Below are 18039 nucleotides of genomic sequence, written 5' to 3'. Positions count from 1 at the left end.
CAGCAGCAATAGCAATAAAAGCCAAGATAAGGAATAAGCCCGAAGGCTATTAACAGATGACTGAATGAAGAAGCTGTGGGATACATGCTCAATGGGATACTACTCTGCCATTAATAATACGAATCATGCTTTCTGGGATGGAACTCAAGGTTACGAAGTTAAGTGAAATAAGGAAGGAATTAAAAGACAATTGGTTTCATGCACGTGGATTCTAAGTCGTGCAAGTCAAGTTGCAAAATCAAAACAAAACTTTGAGACTGTGAAAATCATGGTGGTTATCAGAATGGGGAGGGGGAGCTGGGGAAATGAGAAGAAGGATCTCTGGTGTCACTGGGACCTTGGTGGTGGGTGTGATGTGAGTCTTATACACAGAGATATGGAGCTACTCCAAAAATGTTATAGCTCTGTAAATCAATCCAGATAAATACATGTGAGGAGGAGAATCTTCTCTAGGAGAAGATTCTTCCAGGCTACAAGGATATAATTTCACCAGGAAAGCATTAAAATGAAGCTCACTTAAAGGAGAAGCAACTTAATCCTTTATGTGTTCCCACAGGCCTGGAGGACATTTTATCAACAGCTGGATGGAGAAGCAGCCCCTCCACCCCACAACCTGAGAGGTTTGGTCTGGACGAAGGCCACAAGCTTTCCTCCTTGAATCTAGGCTGCTGGCTGCCAGCTCCCGGTGAGAAGATTAGGCCAAGGAAGGTAACTGCAATTTACTGGATTGCCCTGTCTCAGGCTCCGATTTCATCTCAACCTCAACCCTCCTACTGCAGTGCTCACTCTAGGTTTCTCTTTCCCTCCTTAGGCTTTGTGTCTACACATGCAGGAGTCCACTCCTAGAGGACTCCTTAGACAGAGGCTGAGGGACAGAGAGGAAGAAAGAGAAGAGCTGTTCTACCTCACTCATGAAGCTCCCCTTCACACAGTGCACCCCTGTGGTAGCTGGGGCTCAAACCTGGGTCCTTGTGTGTGGTAAAGCATGTGGTCTACTGGGTGAGCTATCTCTTAACCTAGGTTTTTTTTTTTTTTTTTAAATTTTATCTTTATTTATTTATTTATTTTAAATACAGGAAAAAGGTTTTCTGCTAACTTACTCAAAGTCAACCAGTGAGCCAGGGCTTATGCTGGCCCGTGCATCTCAGCTCTACTAATTACTGGGTTTACTCACTAGCCACAACAGCAGAGGTAATATTCACCAAGCACTGATGTAGTGGCCAACCAGTAAGCAGTCAACCTGCAGGACCTTCTCTCATTCCCATGGCAACCCTTTTGAAGCTTTTAGATGAAGGAACAGTGACTTAGGGCAAGGATGGCCTACAGTGAACACACACACACATACACACACACACACACACACACACACACACACACACACACACACACACATCAATGTGGCATCGAAGATAAATTAAACTCAAGATAATGTCATGGAGGCAAAGCTCAGGTTATCAAGAGTTCCAAATGGATATGGAAATACATGTTTATGAGCTTCTAAGAAGATACTTTCAAGCTACAAGGAACACAGGCAAATCAAAGGACCAAGAGCCAATTTCTGAAAGCATTTTGAAGCCTCTGGCTCAGTCTTCACCAGCAATGAGCTTCTTAGTCAGTAATCCTCTATGCTTCCCTCTGCAAAATAGCCCACCAACCTCATGATCTTCTGACAACTTTCACCGGTGACTCAAATGTTTAGGGGACTTGCCAGAGGCCTTCTCGGCGACCTTTGGCACAGTCTTTACACTAGGAAGCATTCCCTCCCAGATCCCAGCTCCTCTGCCACACCAATCAACCAACCACTCAGTGATGTGCATCCACATCTGCCTATGGAGCTTCAGCAGGTATTCAAGAAGCCGCGACCCTGCTGGGAGTTAGTTACCAACTTCACAGAGACAATGGTGGCTGCCAGTAGCTGGAGGAGGGAGGAAGGGATGGGAAGGGAGTGTGAAAATAAATTCTGGGGCTAAATGGTGGTAATGACTGCAATGGTTACAATGGTAGATCTCGGTATATTTTATCACAGTTAAATTTGAAGAATAAAGACCAGCATCATCTCTGTGCTCTGTGGGCCATCTGATTCTTTAAATATCTAGCAGAGTTAACTATGCCTTCCTCATCCCCACTCTGTATCTTCAAGCTGACTTAATTTGCTGTGTGATGTAGACAGTTCTCCCATCTGTGATGGAACTGGATTCTATGTCCCTGGAGGACACAGTTTCCTCACAGGAGCCCACCAAGTGTCTGGTGATAGCTAATGGATGCTTTCTGAAGAGAATTCACTGTGAGGGGCTGGGTGGTGGTGCACCAGGTAGAGGGTACAAGTTACTATGCAGGAGGACCAGGGTTCAAGTGTGTGTGTGTGTGGGGACACTTCATCAGTGCTGCAGGTCTCTCCCTCCCTCCCTTCCCTCTCAATTTCTAATGGTGCAGGCAGGCGCCAAGCCCCAACAATAACCCAGGTAGCAATTAAAAAAGAAAAAAGGAAATTGAATATAGGAGGGTCAGTCAACAGAACAGTTAAGAAATATTCCTTCTCTTGGATAGAAGACAGCCTGTATATAGTTCTGCCTAAGTTTTCATCCAGCTGCCAACATTACTATGACTTGGGTAACATCCCCAAATATCTGTGGGTCACAGTTTCCATATGTGCTATATGGGAGATTGTAATCTTGCTTTTTTTTTTTTTTTTTTTTGTGAGACCCAAAGAAAATACATTAAGCTGGTGTACAGTACCTGTTTGGCAGTGATCTATTATCATAGATTCTGAAACCGGACAAAGAAGCCTACAACCCCACTGAATAGACTGAACCATCGTGGGTCATGAGAGATTAGTAAGGGGGAGACTGTGTCTACCATGGCAGAGAACATGGGCAGAACTGCCCTTCTCTAGACAGAGACCATCGTCTCTTATGTGGGCACCACTGTCCTCAGGCCAGAGCTGCTGCCGGCCCCAGGGAAGGCTGGACTGTGGGAGTGCCGAGTAAGCAGTCTGCAGAGAGACTTTAATGAGCCATCAATTATTCCCAGCTCTCTTGGCACCCCCAACAGAAAAGGAGGGAGGAAAATCATGAGAAAGGGGACCAAGATATAACAGGAAAAGTCCCCTGCTGGGCTTGCCTCATCAGCGTTTTCCTGAGACCTCAAGGGATACATCAGCTGTCATCCTGCCAGCAAAACTTGGGAAATATGTAGGCCATAAAATGAAAGAAAAAAAGCTTGCATCTAATTAGTATGAAAAAAAAAAAAAGAAGCAACCCAAACTGAAAAACAAAATCAAAATTAAGGAGGACAGAGTGAAGAGCTAGTTTTCTTTATGAGGCTGTGTGTATGTGTGTGCTTCATGCTTTATCATCACACTTCATTAGAGTGACAGCGGCGGGGAGGGAGGAGGAGTGAAGATTTTTAAGAGGTGGGTCTCAGTATAGCCCCAGCCACAAACCTCCTTTTTAACATCATGTTGCTTGTGTGGTGTGCCGGGGCTGCTCAGAGAGGCAACAACAAAGCCCAGCCTCACCACAGGTGTAAACTAGGGTACATAGGGAATAACCAACTGAAGGTGTGTGCATGTTTGTGTGTGTGTGTTGAAAATCCTTTATTACAACTTAATTTTCCATCTGGAGATAACTTTTTTTTTTTTTTTTACTTAGTCACCAGCATCAGTTGAAGGTCTCTCAGACAGAGACAATGGCATCCAATCTCCTGCCTTTAAATACCACCTCCACAATAATGACTTCAAATCCCCCACACTAGTTATCTCATGTGAGCCCTAATGAGTCTACAGTCTGCTGGCCAACAGATGGAGGCAGTCACTGACCAGACTCTCAAATTCAGGTTGGACCTAGCAGATCTCAAGAGCCCTGGCCAGCAGCATTTCCAACCCCACCCAGTGCTTAGCCTCCCACACCCCAGCATGTGGCCCTTGCTGATGGGGCCAGAGTTCTCACACAGGCCACTGGTGTCCATTGCTAGCCCTGGGGAGGACCAGCCTCTCTCTCCTCTGGGGCTCCACGGCCTAGGCTTCTATTACTGTCACCTTACCACTGCCTTAGCAACTGTTCACAGCATTAATGTAGCACTTATCACATTATAATTAGTTTCAAATATATTTCCCCACTAGCCTGTGAAAGCCTCTAGGTTAGGAATTTCACTTATTCTCTGTATCTCTCGTACAGGATACAGAGCCTGGCAGTGAGCAGAGCTGGCTGAGTGGTTACTGGAGCATGCATTCCATTTAGCTTGGGCTGTGGTCGGCCATTTATACATCTCTGTCCTCCACAGGATATAGCTCTATGAGGGCAGGTGTCATGTGGCTTCTTGATGGCGCACTATCTAGCACTATGCACAGACCGGAGGAGACTCTCACTGAACATTCACCAACTCAGAGGTGCACAAGGAGAGGAGAAACTCAGTAATATTTAAAAAATCTCCTTCAGTCCCACGCAGTGCTGAGGCTGAGGTGGCATGGTGGGCGAGTCAGGCAACATCCCTACGTCACGGAGCTTACATTTTAATGTACGAGACACATACAAAACGAGTAAACAAGGACATAAATAAAAACAATTACAGATTGTGATAAGGGCTAGGAAGAAAATAAAATGGGTGCTATGATGGGAAATAACAGATGGAGAGAAGCGGATGGAATAAAAATTGAGTTTGGAGGCAGAACTGGCGGGATTTGTTGATAGACTATCTGTGAATGGGAGATGGAGAGAGTGGACGGGCTGGCTTCAGGTCTGAGGGTCTGAGAGAGAAGGGGGAAGATAGAAAGCAACAGGGGAGATAAGCAAGAGTGGAGGGAGTGAGCACAGCATCTGTGCAGGTCGCTCACCTGCTCACTCGCCCCAGCATTCAATCAACAAATAGCTACTTGGCATCTAGTATGGCCCTGGCACTTAAAAGGGCACCGAGGGATTTAGCTAGGATCTGAGGGAGATAGAGGCTCACTCTCAACAATGGAAACTTCTTTTTTGGCCATCAGGGATATCACTGGGGCTCAGTACCAGCCCAATGAATCCATCTCTCCTGGTCCTGGTGGCCCCCCCGCCCCCCCCGCCCCCCCCGCCCCCCCCCCCTGCCCATCTGACAAGACAGAGACACTGAGAGCGGACAGGGAAATAGAGAGGGGGAGAGAAAGATAAAAGACTACAGACCTGTTTCACTGCTCATGAAGCAACGCCCTCTGTAAGTGATAGAGTGGGGGTTTAAATTTGGGTCCTCGCACACGATAACATTTGTGCTTAATCAGGTGTACCACCACCTGGCTCCCACAATGGAAAAATTCTAAATGATCTAAAGTATACGATTAGGATTTCCAAAAGAAAGGCATTCACCTACTAGGTGTCAGCACCTGTTAAAAACATGCTTTCTTTCTCAGAAGAGCATTGTTTTAATTACAGGGATGGAGGGGCAGAGAAATGCCGAACACAGAAGACAGGAGAGTTGAGAGTAATAAAAGTTTTAATTGTGCATGGGGGCGTTAAAAATAAATGCCACTTAAAGGCTGGCACAGCTACACTTTAGGGAGGAGGTGGCATGACACTCTAGAGCAGTAATTCATGCAAATATGACAGTGAAAACTTGGGAAGAAACACTTAGGAATACCACCACGGAAGGCAAGATATTGGGCTGGGTTCATGGATGGGTCTCTAGAGTTTCCTTCCCCCCACCCCCTCAGGGAGAAAACAATAGATTTCAATGCCTCAAATTCTCAATCTGTAAAGTAAGAATGTCCTTATCCTAGCCTGAGGCCTAGCTCAAGGTCACTACTTTTGTTACAAGGCTCCCATGGAATTTTTAGCCATACCTCACTTCTTCTGGTGGTGAGAATTACACTATTTCATAATACTCACAGTGATTGACATATAGCAAGAAGTTATTGAGGGGCAGACTTTTTCCATACAGTAACTCTTTTAATCCCCTCACCCAATCTATGATGTCAATTTGGTAACTTGTAAAGAGCAAAGTCATAGTAGGCTCCAGGAGCCAGATCCCATGCTTTTAACTTTTCTTCACTTTGTTACTATGCACTAGCATTTATCTGCACATTTTAGCCCCATCTGCAATGGGAGCTCTAAGCCTCTTCAAGGTGTGTTTCTCCTTTCTATCCACCCCCCCCATTTTTAAAAAATCGTTGCTGTGGTTATTATTTTGTTGTTATTGATGTTGTTGGTGGGTAAGACAGAGAGAAATGGAGAGAGGAGGGGAAGACAGGGGTGGGGGAGAGAAAGACAGACAGGCCTGCTTCACTGCTTGTGAAGCGAACCCCTGCAGGTGGGGAGCTGGGGCCTCAAACCAGTATCCTTAGGCCCGTCCTTGGACTTCATGCCATTGCACTTAGCCCACTGCCCTAAATATTAATTTTTAATATTTTATTTATCTATTTATTAATGAGAAAGGTTTATTTATTAATGAGGACAGAGAGAGAATCAGACATGACTCTGGTACATGTGCTGCCAGGGATTGAACTCAGGACCTCATGCTTGACAGTTCAGTGCTTTTATCTACTGCACCACCTCCTGGATCACCCCCTTTCTATTCTTATTTCTCAATTTCTGTTCATGAGTGAGAGCACCCTATACGCATCCTTCTTTTTCTGGTTATCACATTTAGCATGATCCCTTCAAGCTCCATCCAAGATAGGGTGAGTAAAACTTGACTGACCCTGCATCTTAGAGCAAGAAGAAGTGAGAGGAAATGTCTTGCCTCTGATCACCCTGCCCACCCAGACTCCCTTGCTCTGGCTTTACCAGGACTGTGAAGCCCAATCAGGCTTCCAGCTACAGTGTGTGTCAGCCTGCTAAGTGGACAGAGGGTGGGCCTGTGCTACAGAGCTCAATTCAGGGGCCTCATCTCTCAGAAACCACTGCAGCTGAGTCCGGGCCAGCCAAATGCGGCACCATTTGAGGAGCTCTGGAGTAGGCGAGGGGAGGTGAGAAGCTCACCCAGCTCTTTATGTGTGTTGGCCACTAGACACTGTCATAGAGATTTCCTGGTAAATGACACGTGATTACATTCAAATAGGTGGGGGGAGGGGACGGGGGAGAGAGAGAGAGGTCTGAAAGGCAAGCAGACACTTTCTATAACACTACATTACCTCAATTCACTTCGCATAAATCCAGTTATTTCCCATTTTCCCCTAAGGAAGCAATTTCTTTTCACTATATGCAATCTGGAAGTAGAGTTTTTGTTTCTCATTTTATCTTGAAAAAATATGTCCAGGCCTTAATGCTTTTTATTAGTTATGTGCTTTTAAGTTTCTGGAACCGGAGGGTCAGAGGCAGAGTAATGAGATAGTGTTTAGTATTCTGACAAGGATGACCTGGACACACTGTGAACCAGTCACGTTTTTGGAATAGAGGACACAGTGCATCAGACTCCAGAGATACTGATAAGAGTCTCGGAAAGTAAGCACTGTCTAGTTCCCTGGAGTCCAGCCAGACACAAGCAACATCCAACTCACCCTTGATGATGTGCCTGACAATTTTGATGGAGCTTCCTCTCATGTTCAGGATCTGGTGAACCCTCTGGCGAATCTAATTAGGAAGGAGAATGAGAGAGAGAGAAAGAAAAAGCATCATGTATCTCCGGAGACATAAGGATACAGTATACTAAACGTATTCATCTCACTTCTACCCTTGAAAAAGAGGACCCGCATGGAGGAAAGGAATTCAAGGACAGTGTGATTTACTTCTCTTCCTTTCTGGTGGCCAGAAAGGAGGCCCACCCAGGGAGGCCCCCTCCTACCTGGGGGACATTGGCATTACAGATCTCGGCCATGATGTAGCAGATATGCTGGAGCACAAAGAGCCCTGCATCTAAGCGCCGGAGGTAGAACTCATCTTCCGTGTCGCTGTCTATGATTTCTCCACGCCGAACCAAGTCCTAGAAATGAGTGAACATTTGGGAATGAAAGTAGAAAGGAAGAAAAAAGGCTTTGGGGCCAGGTGGTGGCGCACGTGGTTGAGCATAATGTTACAATGCGCAAGGACCCAGGTTTGAGCCCCCAGTCCCCACCTGCAGGGGGAAAGCTTCGCAAGTGGTGAAGCAGAGCTGCAGGTGTCTCTCTCCTGCATCGCTGAGTGAGTAGCAGCCCAGGCTGGCTCTGGTTGAGTTCTCTTAACCCAGAGAGCACGCGCCCTGGAAGAGGCACCCCCACGCTAGCCCGCATTTTTTTTTTAATGGGTAGGTGGGGATTAATGATTTACAGTAGATACAGCTGGTGGTACATGTGTAAAATTCTCAGTTTTCTGCAAAGCACTCTAGGTGCTAGGTCTTCTCCACCATCATGAAGTAGGACCTGAAAACACCTGCTTCACCACCCCCTCACTCCCTGAGAGTCCTTTACTTGGGTGCAATTCACCAAACCCAGTCTAAATTCTGCTTTGTGTTACCCCCTTTCTATTCTTATTTCTCCACTTCTGTCCATGAGTGAGATCACCTCATATTCATCCTTCTGTTTCTGGCTTATCTCTTTTAACTTGATTCCTTCAAGCTCCATCCAAGATCAGGTGAAGAGGGTGAATTCATTATTCTTAATAGCTGAGTAGTATTCCATTGTGTATATATACCATAACTTTCTTAGCCACTCATGTGTTGCTGGACATCTATGTTCTCATTCTTAATGGAATAGAGAGGCTGTAGGAGTCAACTTTTTTTTTTTTCAATTTTAATTTATAAAAAGGAAACACTGACAAAAACCATAGGATAAGAGGGGTACAACTCCACACAATTCCCACCACCCAATCTCCATATTCCATCCCCTCCCCTGATAGCTTTCCTATTCTTTATCCCTCTGGGAGTATGGACCCAGGATCATTATGAGGTACACAAGGTGGAAGGTCTGGCTTCTGTAATTGCTTCCCCATGGAGTCAACTTTTAAGTCCTCCCATCCCTTTTTCCTATAGGAAGAAAAGATCTCACCCAAATACTCAACCCAAAATAGAAAGTGGGAAGGCCACAAATCCAAGCAGCGCTCCCTCACTCTTTACCCCTATCTTCAGCCTCCACAACCAGCCTCTCTGCAGATACACACAACCACCTCTCCCTTCCAAATCAAATTAAACAGGAGGCCCTTCACTCTCCACAACTGTCATGATAGTCTGCATAAGCCAATTTATATATATGTTGCATCTCTTCTGGTTCAGTTTGCTACTTGCAAAACACTTGTCAGTCTTTTCATATTACTCCACTAGTCCAATGCTCCTCTGATAGGTGAGGGAAGCCCTGTTCATAAATCTGTAACTCCAGACCCATTAGATTTGCTGTTTCCAAGTCTACTTCTCTGCAGTAGATTTTTATAAATAGCTTCATTGAAAATTAATTCATGTATCACCCCTGTAAAGGCTTCAGTATTTTCATGATCACTGTACATTTTCACTACCCCCTCCACAAGCCCCCATCTCATGGATTAACACCACCTCCACTGACAGGGTTCTTCTACCCAAGTCAGGATCCATAGCACGGGACTCTGGGTTATCTCTCAGGCCAATAAGATTTTAAAGCTACCTCAATTACAAAGCTTTTCTTGACTATCAGAGGTTACAAACCGTCCCTTTCCAGAATCCCTGAAAGCACCCTCACCAAACCACTGCATGTCATTTTCACACCAATCTTAGTCATCATTAACTTTATTTCTGTAACTCTCTTATTTGATGAGGATGGACTGAGCTCTGTGAGGTGGGGACTACATCTGTCTTCATATTCCCAGTGCAGTAAACATCCACACTATGAATGAAAGAAAGACATCTCTGTTTTGGGCTGTCAGTTCTCAGGAGTGAGAACTGGGTGAGGAAGTCGTTCTGCATGACTAGCAGGCTGGCCTAAGAAGACAGGTGCTTAATACATGCTTTTGAAGACGACAATCCATTTCTTAATTCTGTCAGTAGTTTTATGGCCATAGCTCCCATGACAACTCAGGCTCCTGTCACTGATAGAAACCCTTGGGATCTTACTTTCTGCTCTTCCAAAGTCAAAAGAACTTAACAATGTGGTCATTAATCTCCAACAAGAAGCCTTTAGAAACTATTGAGACGCAGATAGTGCCCATCTTTACTTGCCCAGGGGACCAACCTTTAGCAACACAAGGCTACTTTTCATGGTGCTCCTACAGGACTCTGTCTATGACATAAAAGGGCTTTGCACATTTTCTGGGGCCTGCACTGCCCAGCAGATCACTACCACTAATTCCTAGCTTCATTTAGTAGCAAATTCCTTGGCAAGCTGCTAATAGTGTTAATGCTCATGAGGTAGTTGTGGAGCACTGGACTGATATCCAAGGAATTTAAAGAGAGAAGGTCCTTTTAGCTTCTCGTTTACTCATAATCATAACTCCCTGCTCCAGAACTCCTAAGTGTTTAGAAGCTGGGGCACCAGAAGGGGAATTATGCCTGGCTTCCACTCACTTGAAAAATACCTGCTATTAATACTGCACATTTATATAATACTGTGGAGTTTGGAAGGTCCTTCCTAACCTATCAAATTTAAAGAGAACAGGCAAGGAATTAACCCCATTTTGAAAATTAGAATCCAAGGCACACAGAGGTTAAATCAGTTACTGATAATGACACAATTATCAGTTATTAGAGTATGGACTCCCTTGGAACAGGATTCTTACCTGATTGAGCTTGGAGATGGAAACAAAACCATGACACAGTGTTCAGATCCTGGCCCTATTAAGTGACTAGTGACAAGAGTACCACTCTAAGAGTACCAAGTTAAGGCAGAAAAAACAAAGAAAAATTGAGGTAAGAGAATACCCTGGTCTTAACTACTAAGGAGGTAACTATCTCTCTGGGGAAGTTATAGGGACATAGAAAATCACCAAAAAGTAAAGAGGAAAGAAAAGGAGAAGGAGAAAAGGAAATGGATAAAGTTGTTCACAGGTTTAAAACAACTACAAATGGATAGTATGCTGGTGAGGGACTGGCTAAGATGTTAAGGCATCTGGGGAGAAGTGACTTTTTTTTTAAAAAAAATGATTTATTCCCTTTTGTTGCCCTTTTTTTAAATTGTTGTAGTAGTTATTGTTGTTTTTATTGATGTCATTGTTGTTGGATAGGACAGAGAGAAACTGAGAGAAGAGGAGAAGACAGAGAGGGGGAGAGAATGATAAGACACCTGCAGACCTGCTTCACCGCCTGTGAAGTGACTCCCCTGCAGGTGGGGAGCCGGGGGCTCAAACTGGGATCTTTACACTGGTCCTTGTGCTCTGCACCACACGCTCTTAACCCACCATGCTACCACCCGACTCCTGAGAAGTGACTTTTGAGTATAGTTTCAGGACTTATCGTGGGCAGAGATAGCAGGATAAATACCTTAGGACTGGTCCACCTCTCAATCTCTCTCTTTTAATTACCTTAATTTATTGGATAGAGACAGCCAGAAATCTAGCAGGGAGGGGTACGTAGAGAGGGAGAGAAACAGAAAGACACCTGCAACCCTGCTTCACTGTTTGCATATCTTATCCCTGCAGGTGGGGAGCTAGGGCTTGAACCTGGGTCCTTGTGCATTGTGATGTGCACTTAACCAGATGTGCCACTGCTGTCCCCCACCACTCTCAATCTCTATAATTATATATTAAGATCTAAAATGTGATATTTCTAATTTTCCCTGAGATCTATGAAAACTTGTCAATGATTTTTTAACTTAAAAACATTTCTGTGATATACATGGCCCACAGATAGAAGGCTCCACTTCACTTACTATCAGAGAAATGCAAATTAGAACTACACTGAGATTCATTCCATCTCACACTTGAAAGAATGGCTTACATTAATGAATCAGGAATGGCAGGTGTTAGCAAGGTCTGGAGAAAAAGGAAGACTGCTACACTTCTGGTGGGAGAGCAAACTGGTGTAGCCCCTTTAGAAGACTGTACAGCCAGTCCTTAAACAAATAAAAATGGAATTACCTTCTGATCAAGCAATACTACTCAAACATTTCTGAAAAGGACACTCACACATTAATTCAAAGGGACAAATGCACCCCTATGCTCATAGCTGCATTATTCACAATAGCCAAAGAGTGGATGCAGCCTAAATGCCCACCATCAGCTGTTTGGCTAAAGAAGTTATGGGATATATATTCGATGGAATACTACCCTGTAGTCAAAAAAGATGATATTATGTCCTCTGAGACAAAATGGGTGGAATTGGAGGTGGTTCTGGTTAGTAAAATAAGTACAGACATGAAAGAAAACTACCAGATGGTTTCACTTGTATGTGGAGTCTAGAGATGTGATACACATACGCTTGAAACAAACAAACAAACAAAGCACCAGAAGTAAGCAAACTGTCTGTAAGACTTTGTGAGATCTATGGTGGTTATCTTTGGGAGGTGGGAAGGTGAGAATACAGAAGTTTGGTGGTTGGTGGGGTGTGGAACTATACACTTTTATCTTATGATCTTGTAGCCTACTAGTAACCACAAATCAAAACAAAAACAAAAACAAAAACAAAAAAAAAAAAGAAAAAGCATCATTTCTATGAGAGGACATTTCAGTACCTAAACCCCCAAGTCTTGGGTTTGCACTTCTTTCACAACCCGTCCCATGGAGCTCAGTATGTGGAGTTCTTCAGCTGAGTTCATCTTCTTTATGTAGTTCTTTGAAGGTACCAACTCTGTACTCCACGTACCCCCATGCCCTAGTTAAGGACTTTGCATGGTGGCTTTTTACTAAGCTGGCTCTTGGCAAAAGAACCAGCATTTTAAAAAAATGGAGACAGAAATTCAGTGCTATTCAAAGAGCTTTTTATTTGAGGACTCACATGCATGAAGGGGAACAGTGAGGGACAGTGGCTCTGAAGCTCAGCTTGGGGGAGGAATGAATAGTGGTCAGGAAAGTGAGATGTGGTGGCCTATACATGGTGCTATGTTAGGAAAACGCCAATAGCGAGAGTATGCAAAGAGCTGTACGATGAACACATTGGATTAAAGTGTTAAGGCCAGGGAAGCCACAGCATCCGCCTATGTGACAAGTACATCAGGTGAGGAAGAGAAGTGAAAATTGAAGGAGAAAGCCTCATAGGTTTGCAAACAAGGGAACATGGAGTGGAATGCATTCATTCACCCAGTGACAGAGGCTTTCTAGTCTCTATGGTCCAAGTATTATATGATGTACTAGAGGCAGTGAATAAAGCTTTCCGCACAAACAGGGAGGTTCCAAGTTGATAAATCTAGCAAAGAATAACAAGTGATTGTTTTTAAAGCAGTAGTGGTGACTATATAGGACCTCTAAAGCTGTGCATAGTACTGTGGGAACCCAGAAAAATGACACACTAATTCTGTCTGGAGGTCAGGAGAGTTCAGAGGAAATGTAACACTTGAGACAGACGCTGAAGGTTTTCAACAAACCATTTCAAACAGAAGAAGAGATAACAGCAAAGATAAAGCTACATAAAATCAACTTGGTTATGAAGGGAGAGAGTAGAGTATCAGTATCATTGACACAACTTCCTCAGTGTTGGCAGGTGGCAGAACTAAGATCCAAACCCAAGCATGTACTCTTCATACTAACATGTTTATGTGGGTACAGACTGGGAGTTGTCTGGAGAACACTGGAAGATGTCAAATAAGAGGCTGAGAGCTACAATTAAGTCAGAAGTGTCAATGATGAATTTTCCATTTTCATACTCCCCCCAACCTATCATTTTTTTTTAAACCAGGCAAGTATATATTGTAACTTCCAGCTTGTCTACACACTGTGTCTAAAAGGAATAGATGCAAGAGAGCAATGCCTACCCTATTTTTCTCTTTCTTCAGAACTTCAGGACTTTGCCAATGCTCAACCTCCCTATTCTACTTTTAGACATACAGCCACAAGATTTGAAAGTGAAATTTTCAAATGTAGATCTGAAATGTGACTATAGCTCATCTCCAAGGAAGGTATCACCATTACTACATTGAAAAGGCACAAAGATGAAACAGAGCTTGGCTTCTAAGACAGTAAGACAAAGTTTCCACCCTGACAGTTTTAGAAACATCAGAGAAACCAGCATGCAGAGAAGGTGACTGCTGTCAGGATAGCACCTTATCTAGCCTGTTACAACTCTGTGGCATGGAATATTTACTGCTGAGTGGATTCAGGGAAGCTGAGTACAAATGTGTACTTGACAGGAAAATAAAGAAGGATGATTATATGTCATTCTGATGAAAATAAAAATATCTGGGCACAGTTCTTTTACAAACATATTTTCTAGTTTTGGTCTATTTTTAAAATATGTAGGATGGCATGCCACTTTTACTATGTACTGTGTAATATTATGTGTGGACAGGGTGAACTTACTTGTTTCAACACACACACACACACACACACACACACCCTTTGTGCTATTAGCACCTCTCATGTGATGCCTGGACTCAAACATGGGCTGTGCACATGGCAATGCAGATACTCTACCAGGTGAGCTAGTTATCTGACCCTCAACTTATTTATAAATGAAATAGTTAATTTTTGGCTCCTTTTCTCTGTTTCTAAGATACCAAACTAGAGGCTAGGTGGTGGTGCACCTGGTTAAGTGCACGTATTACCATATATAAGGACCCAGGTTCAAGCCCCTGTTCCCCAGTTCCCACCTTCAGGGGAAAAGCTGCATGAGTGGTGAAGCAGGGATGAGGATGGATGAAGATGCCTCTGTATCCTTCTCGATCTTCCCTCCCTCTCAATTTCTCTCTGTTCTATCAAATAAAACAAACTAAAAACAAAAACAACAAACAAACAAAAAATCAAAGATACCTCCCCCCCAAACTAAAAAACAACTTATCTTTAACTAACAGTGGTATGGTTCTTTGGATATCTGTGTGTGAGGAAGAAGGAACAGATAGCTGAAATAATTCCTTTTTTCAATATTATTTATTTCCCCTTTTGTTGCCCTTGTTTTTTCATTGTTGTAGTTATTGTTGTTGTTACTGATGTTGTTGTTGTTAGGGCAGAGAGAAATGGAAAGAAGAGGGGAAGATAGTGAGGGGGAGAGAAAGATAGACACCTGTAGACCTGCTGACCACCTGTGAAGTGACCCCCCTGGAGGTGGGAAGCCAGAGGCTTGAGTAGGGATCCTTACGCTGGTCCTCGCGCTTTGTGCCACATGCGCTTAACCCGCTGTGCTATCGCCCAATTCCCAGTTGAAGAATTTCTAAAGGTATTTGAATGTCTGAATATGGCTGGCCTTATTCAACCCAACAGTTTCTTCCTCTCTCCGGAGATCCTCTGAATATATAAGATGCATGTAAGTTAGGTAGTGGGACTTTTATGACTATGATTTGCAATTTTACAATTTTCTCTGCTAAGGTAGGACAGACTCCCATGCAAATGGAATTGAATCCAGCTAAAACTGATTTGGGAGAGTCTTTGGCAAGTCATTTACTTATTTACTTCTTCTTGGCCCCAGCTTCTTAAGAAGTAAGAATCCTGAATTAGGTTGGGCTAAGGAAAAAGGCTCCATGCTGAGCACCGACTTGAACGTACTGTAATGGACATTCTATGCACAAGGGTTTAAGCAGAGTTGGAGGCTAGCAGGGAAAAACACTGAAATCAATTAGCAATGTCTGTCCTGGTGACAGTAAGGGGAGAGTTCATGGACCTCATCTGTCTTCTTTGTTGCGGTTTTCTGTAAGGTTTCTTTTAGCTTTGATGACCAGAGGAAAATCTAGGTCTGAAGCACCACCATAACCCAAAGTAATGGCTTTGCACCTGCACACAGGTAATTGATTGATTGAAGCTGCTGAATGACAGTGCCTCGAGATAGAAGCGTCACTGTGAGAAACGCTTCAAGTGGGAGACATGAACTGCTGCTTCAGTTGAACACAATGGCCAGCACTGAGAATGACCTCATCCTCTCATCAAAACATTAAATGTCCCCACGACAAAAAGATAGTCCTGGATCTGCGGTTACACCAGACAGACCATTTAAAGACTATCTGGGCATGTCACTGGAGTGTTCTTCAAGTAGGGACATGATTATTAGAGATTAAAAAGAAATTCTACAAATCTAGTATTTTTCTTCTTCTGAAAATCTGTAGACACAATGGATTGTATGTGAAATAAGACAGGAGAGTTAAGGTTTAAAGGAAGCCTTCCATGAATGAAGTCATTCAGCTCTCACCCTTGAAAAGAGTGAAGGTGACTGCCTCCTTTGTGAAGCAATGCCAATTCCACACCCGTGTATGGCGTTTTTTACTTTTCAAAGCACAGCATCAGCATTAACCTCATTTGCTGTGTATGGCCCTGTACTGGGCATGGACAGCAAATATGATTTCCAGATTTCACAGATGGAAAAGTTGAGACAGATGTCAAATGACTGCCACTGAGTTTAGGTTAGGGACTCAAGCGGAACATGATGTTCTATTGCAAGACCTTTGTCTATTAATCTTCTTTTTTTTTAAATTTTTTTACATTTATTTATTTATTTATTTTCCCTTTTGTTGCCCTTGTTGTTTATCGCTGTTGTTGTTATTGCTGTCATTATTGTTGGATAGGACAGAGAGAAATAGAGAGGAGGGGAAGACAGAGAGGGGGAGAGAAAGATAGACACCTGCAGACCTGCTTCACCACCTGTGAAGCAACTCCCCTGCAGATGGGGAGCCGGGGGCTTGAACCGGGATCCTTATGCCGATCTTTGTGCTTTGTGCCACCTGCGCTTAACCTGCTGAGCTATGCCCGACTCCCGTCTATTAGTCTTTTTACTCTGGTAAGAGATGAACAACAAGAGGAAAAATCTCTTATGTCCTTACTGTTTATCAGGCTATACTAAGCACATTTCATTTCTTATTTTCCTAATAGAAACTCCAAGAAGTAAGGGCTATTACTAATTCCACTTTCAAATGAGAAACTGAGGCTTAAAGATGTGAACTAAAGTCATAAAGATCATGGCAGAATAAATATTGGCGACGGGGTGAAAACCCATATACATTTGGCTCAAGCCTGCAGTCACTTCCATACTTTAGAGAAGGTAAGATCTTTTCCAGTACTAACATAGGAGCAAACAGATGGAAATGTTTCCTTTTTTCTTATTTGATACCAAGGAATGAACGAACTCAGAGTTGCATGTAAGCATGCATGATACCACTGCAACCTCCCTAGTCTGATTTTTAATTCTATATATTGAGAGAGAGAGAGTGAGAGAGAGAGAGAGAGAGAGAGAGAGAGAAAGCCAGCCAGCCTATACTACTACTCTACTATCTGTGGAGTTCTCCCTTTGGTGTGTCCATGTTAGTTCCCATGTGGTGCCAGGGCCAAATACACATGAGGCATGAATCCTACTGTAAGCTATCTCTTGGCCCCACGAATTTCTCTTTATGCCGTATGTGGGGACTAATACAAATGAGCTGTATTAAACATGTAAAAAAAAAGGGGGGGGAGGGTAGAACTATAGCTACATGATAGAATTCCATGTGCAATTTGGGAGCAAGACACACACACACACACACACACACACACACACACACACACACCAAAAACACTGGAAGGTTTTGTTTTGTTCATTCCATAGGAGAGGGTTAGAATAAAAACTTAGATGGTAATTCAGTGAATGGTGCATTAAGTAGAACAGATTGCAATTCACAGCAGCATAAGCCTATTCGGGAGCTGCTAAAATAAGCAGATTCATCTCCAAAGATACACAAGGAGGTGGTACGTGTGGCGTCAAGGTGCCATTTCTGCCGGGTTATGTGTGTGTGTGTGTTCCCCCTCCCCCAGTCACATCCTCGATTTAAATGTTAATCTGTCTTCAGGAGCACTACCCAAATCACCACCTTTCCACATGCCTCTATCTCACAAGCCTCTAAATGAGAATGTGGATGCTATTTCTAATCTGCCCCCGGCAGCCTGTGAGCTGCCCCTCACTGATGCAAGGAGACAGTCATAAAAGAAGCTGCTATGAAGCCAACAGGAACCCCTCTTGATAATAAGAGGGGGACATGACTCACAGTCCCAATTGGGGTCATAGGAACTGTTTGCAGTCATGGGCAGAAACTGACTCCACCACTTAGAAAAGGTCGATTCCTTCCTCCCTCCCTCCCTTCCTTCCTTCCTTCCTTCCTTC

General features: G+C 43.6%; 1 protein-coding gene across 1 annotated transcript in view; it reads right to left on the bottom strand.

The window, feature by feature from the left end:
* CTNNBL1 (catenin beta like 1) overlaps positions 1-18039 on the bottom strand; it is a 212165-nt gene that overhangs the window by 7689 nt on the left and 186437 nt on the right. Inside the window, exons 14-15 of the mRNA XM_007518449.2 lie at positions 7747-7884; positions 7463-7535 (exon numbers count right to left, since the gene is read on the bottom strand). Coding sequence (XP_007518511.1) covers positions 7463-7535; positions 7747-7884 — 211 coding nt within the window. The remainder of the gene's footprint in view (positions 1-7462; positions 7536-7746; positions 7885-18039) is intronic.

This window comes from Erinaceus europaeus, chromosome 1 (genome assembly GCF_950295315.1).
Source record: "Erinaceus europaeus chromosome 1, mEriEur2.1, whole genome shotgun sequence".
In the NCBI taxonomy this organism is placed as follows: domain Eukaryota; kingdom Metazoa; phylum Chordata; class Mammalia; order Eulipotyphla; family Erinaceidae; genus Erinaceus; species Erinaceus europaeus.
The sequence above is the reverse complement of the archived record's forward strand: the minus strand, read 5'-3'. Positions and strand labels throughout refer to the sequence as shown.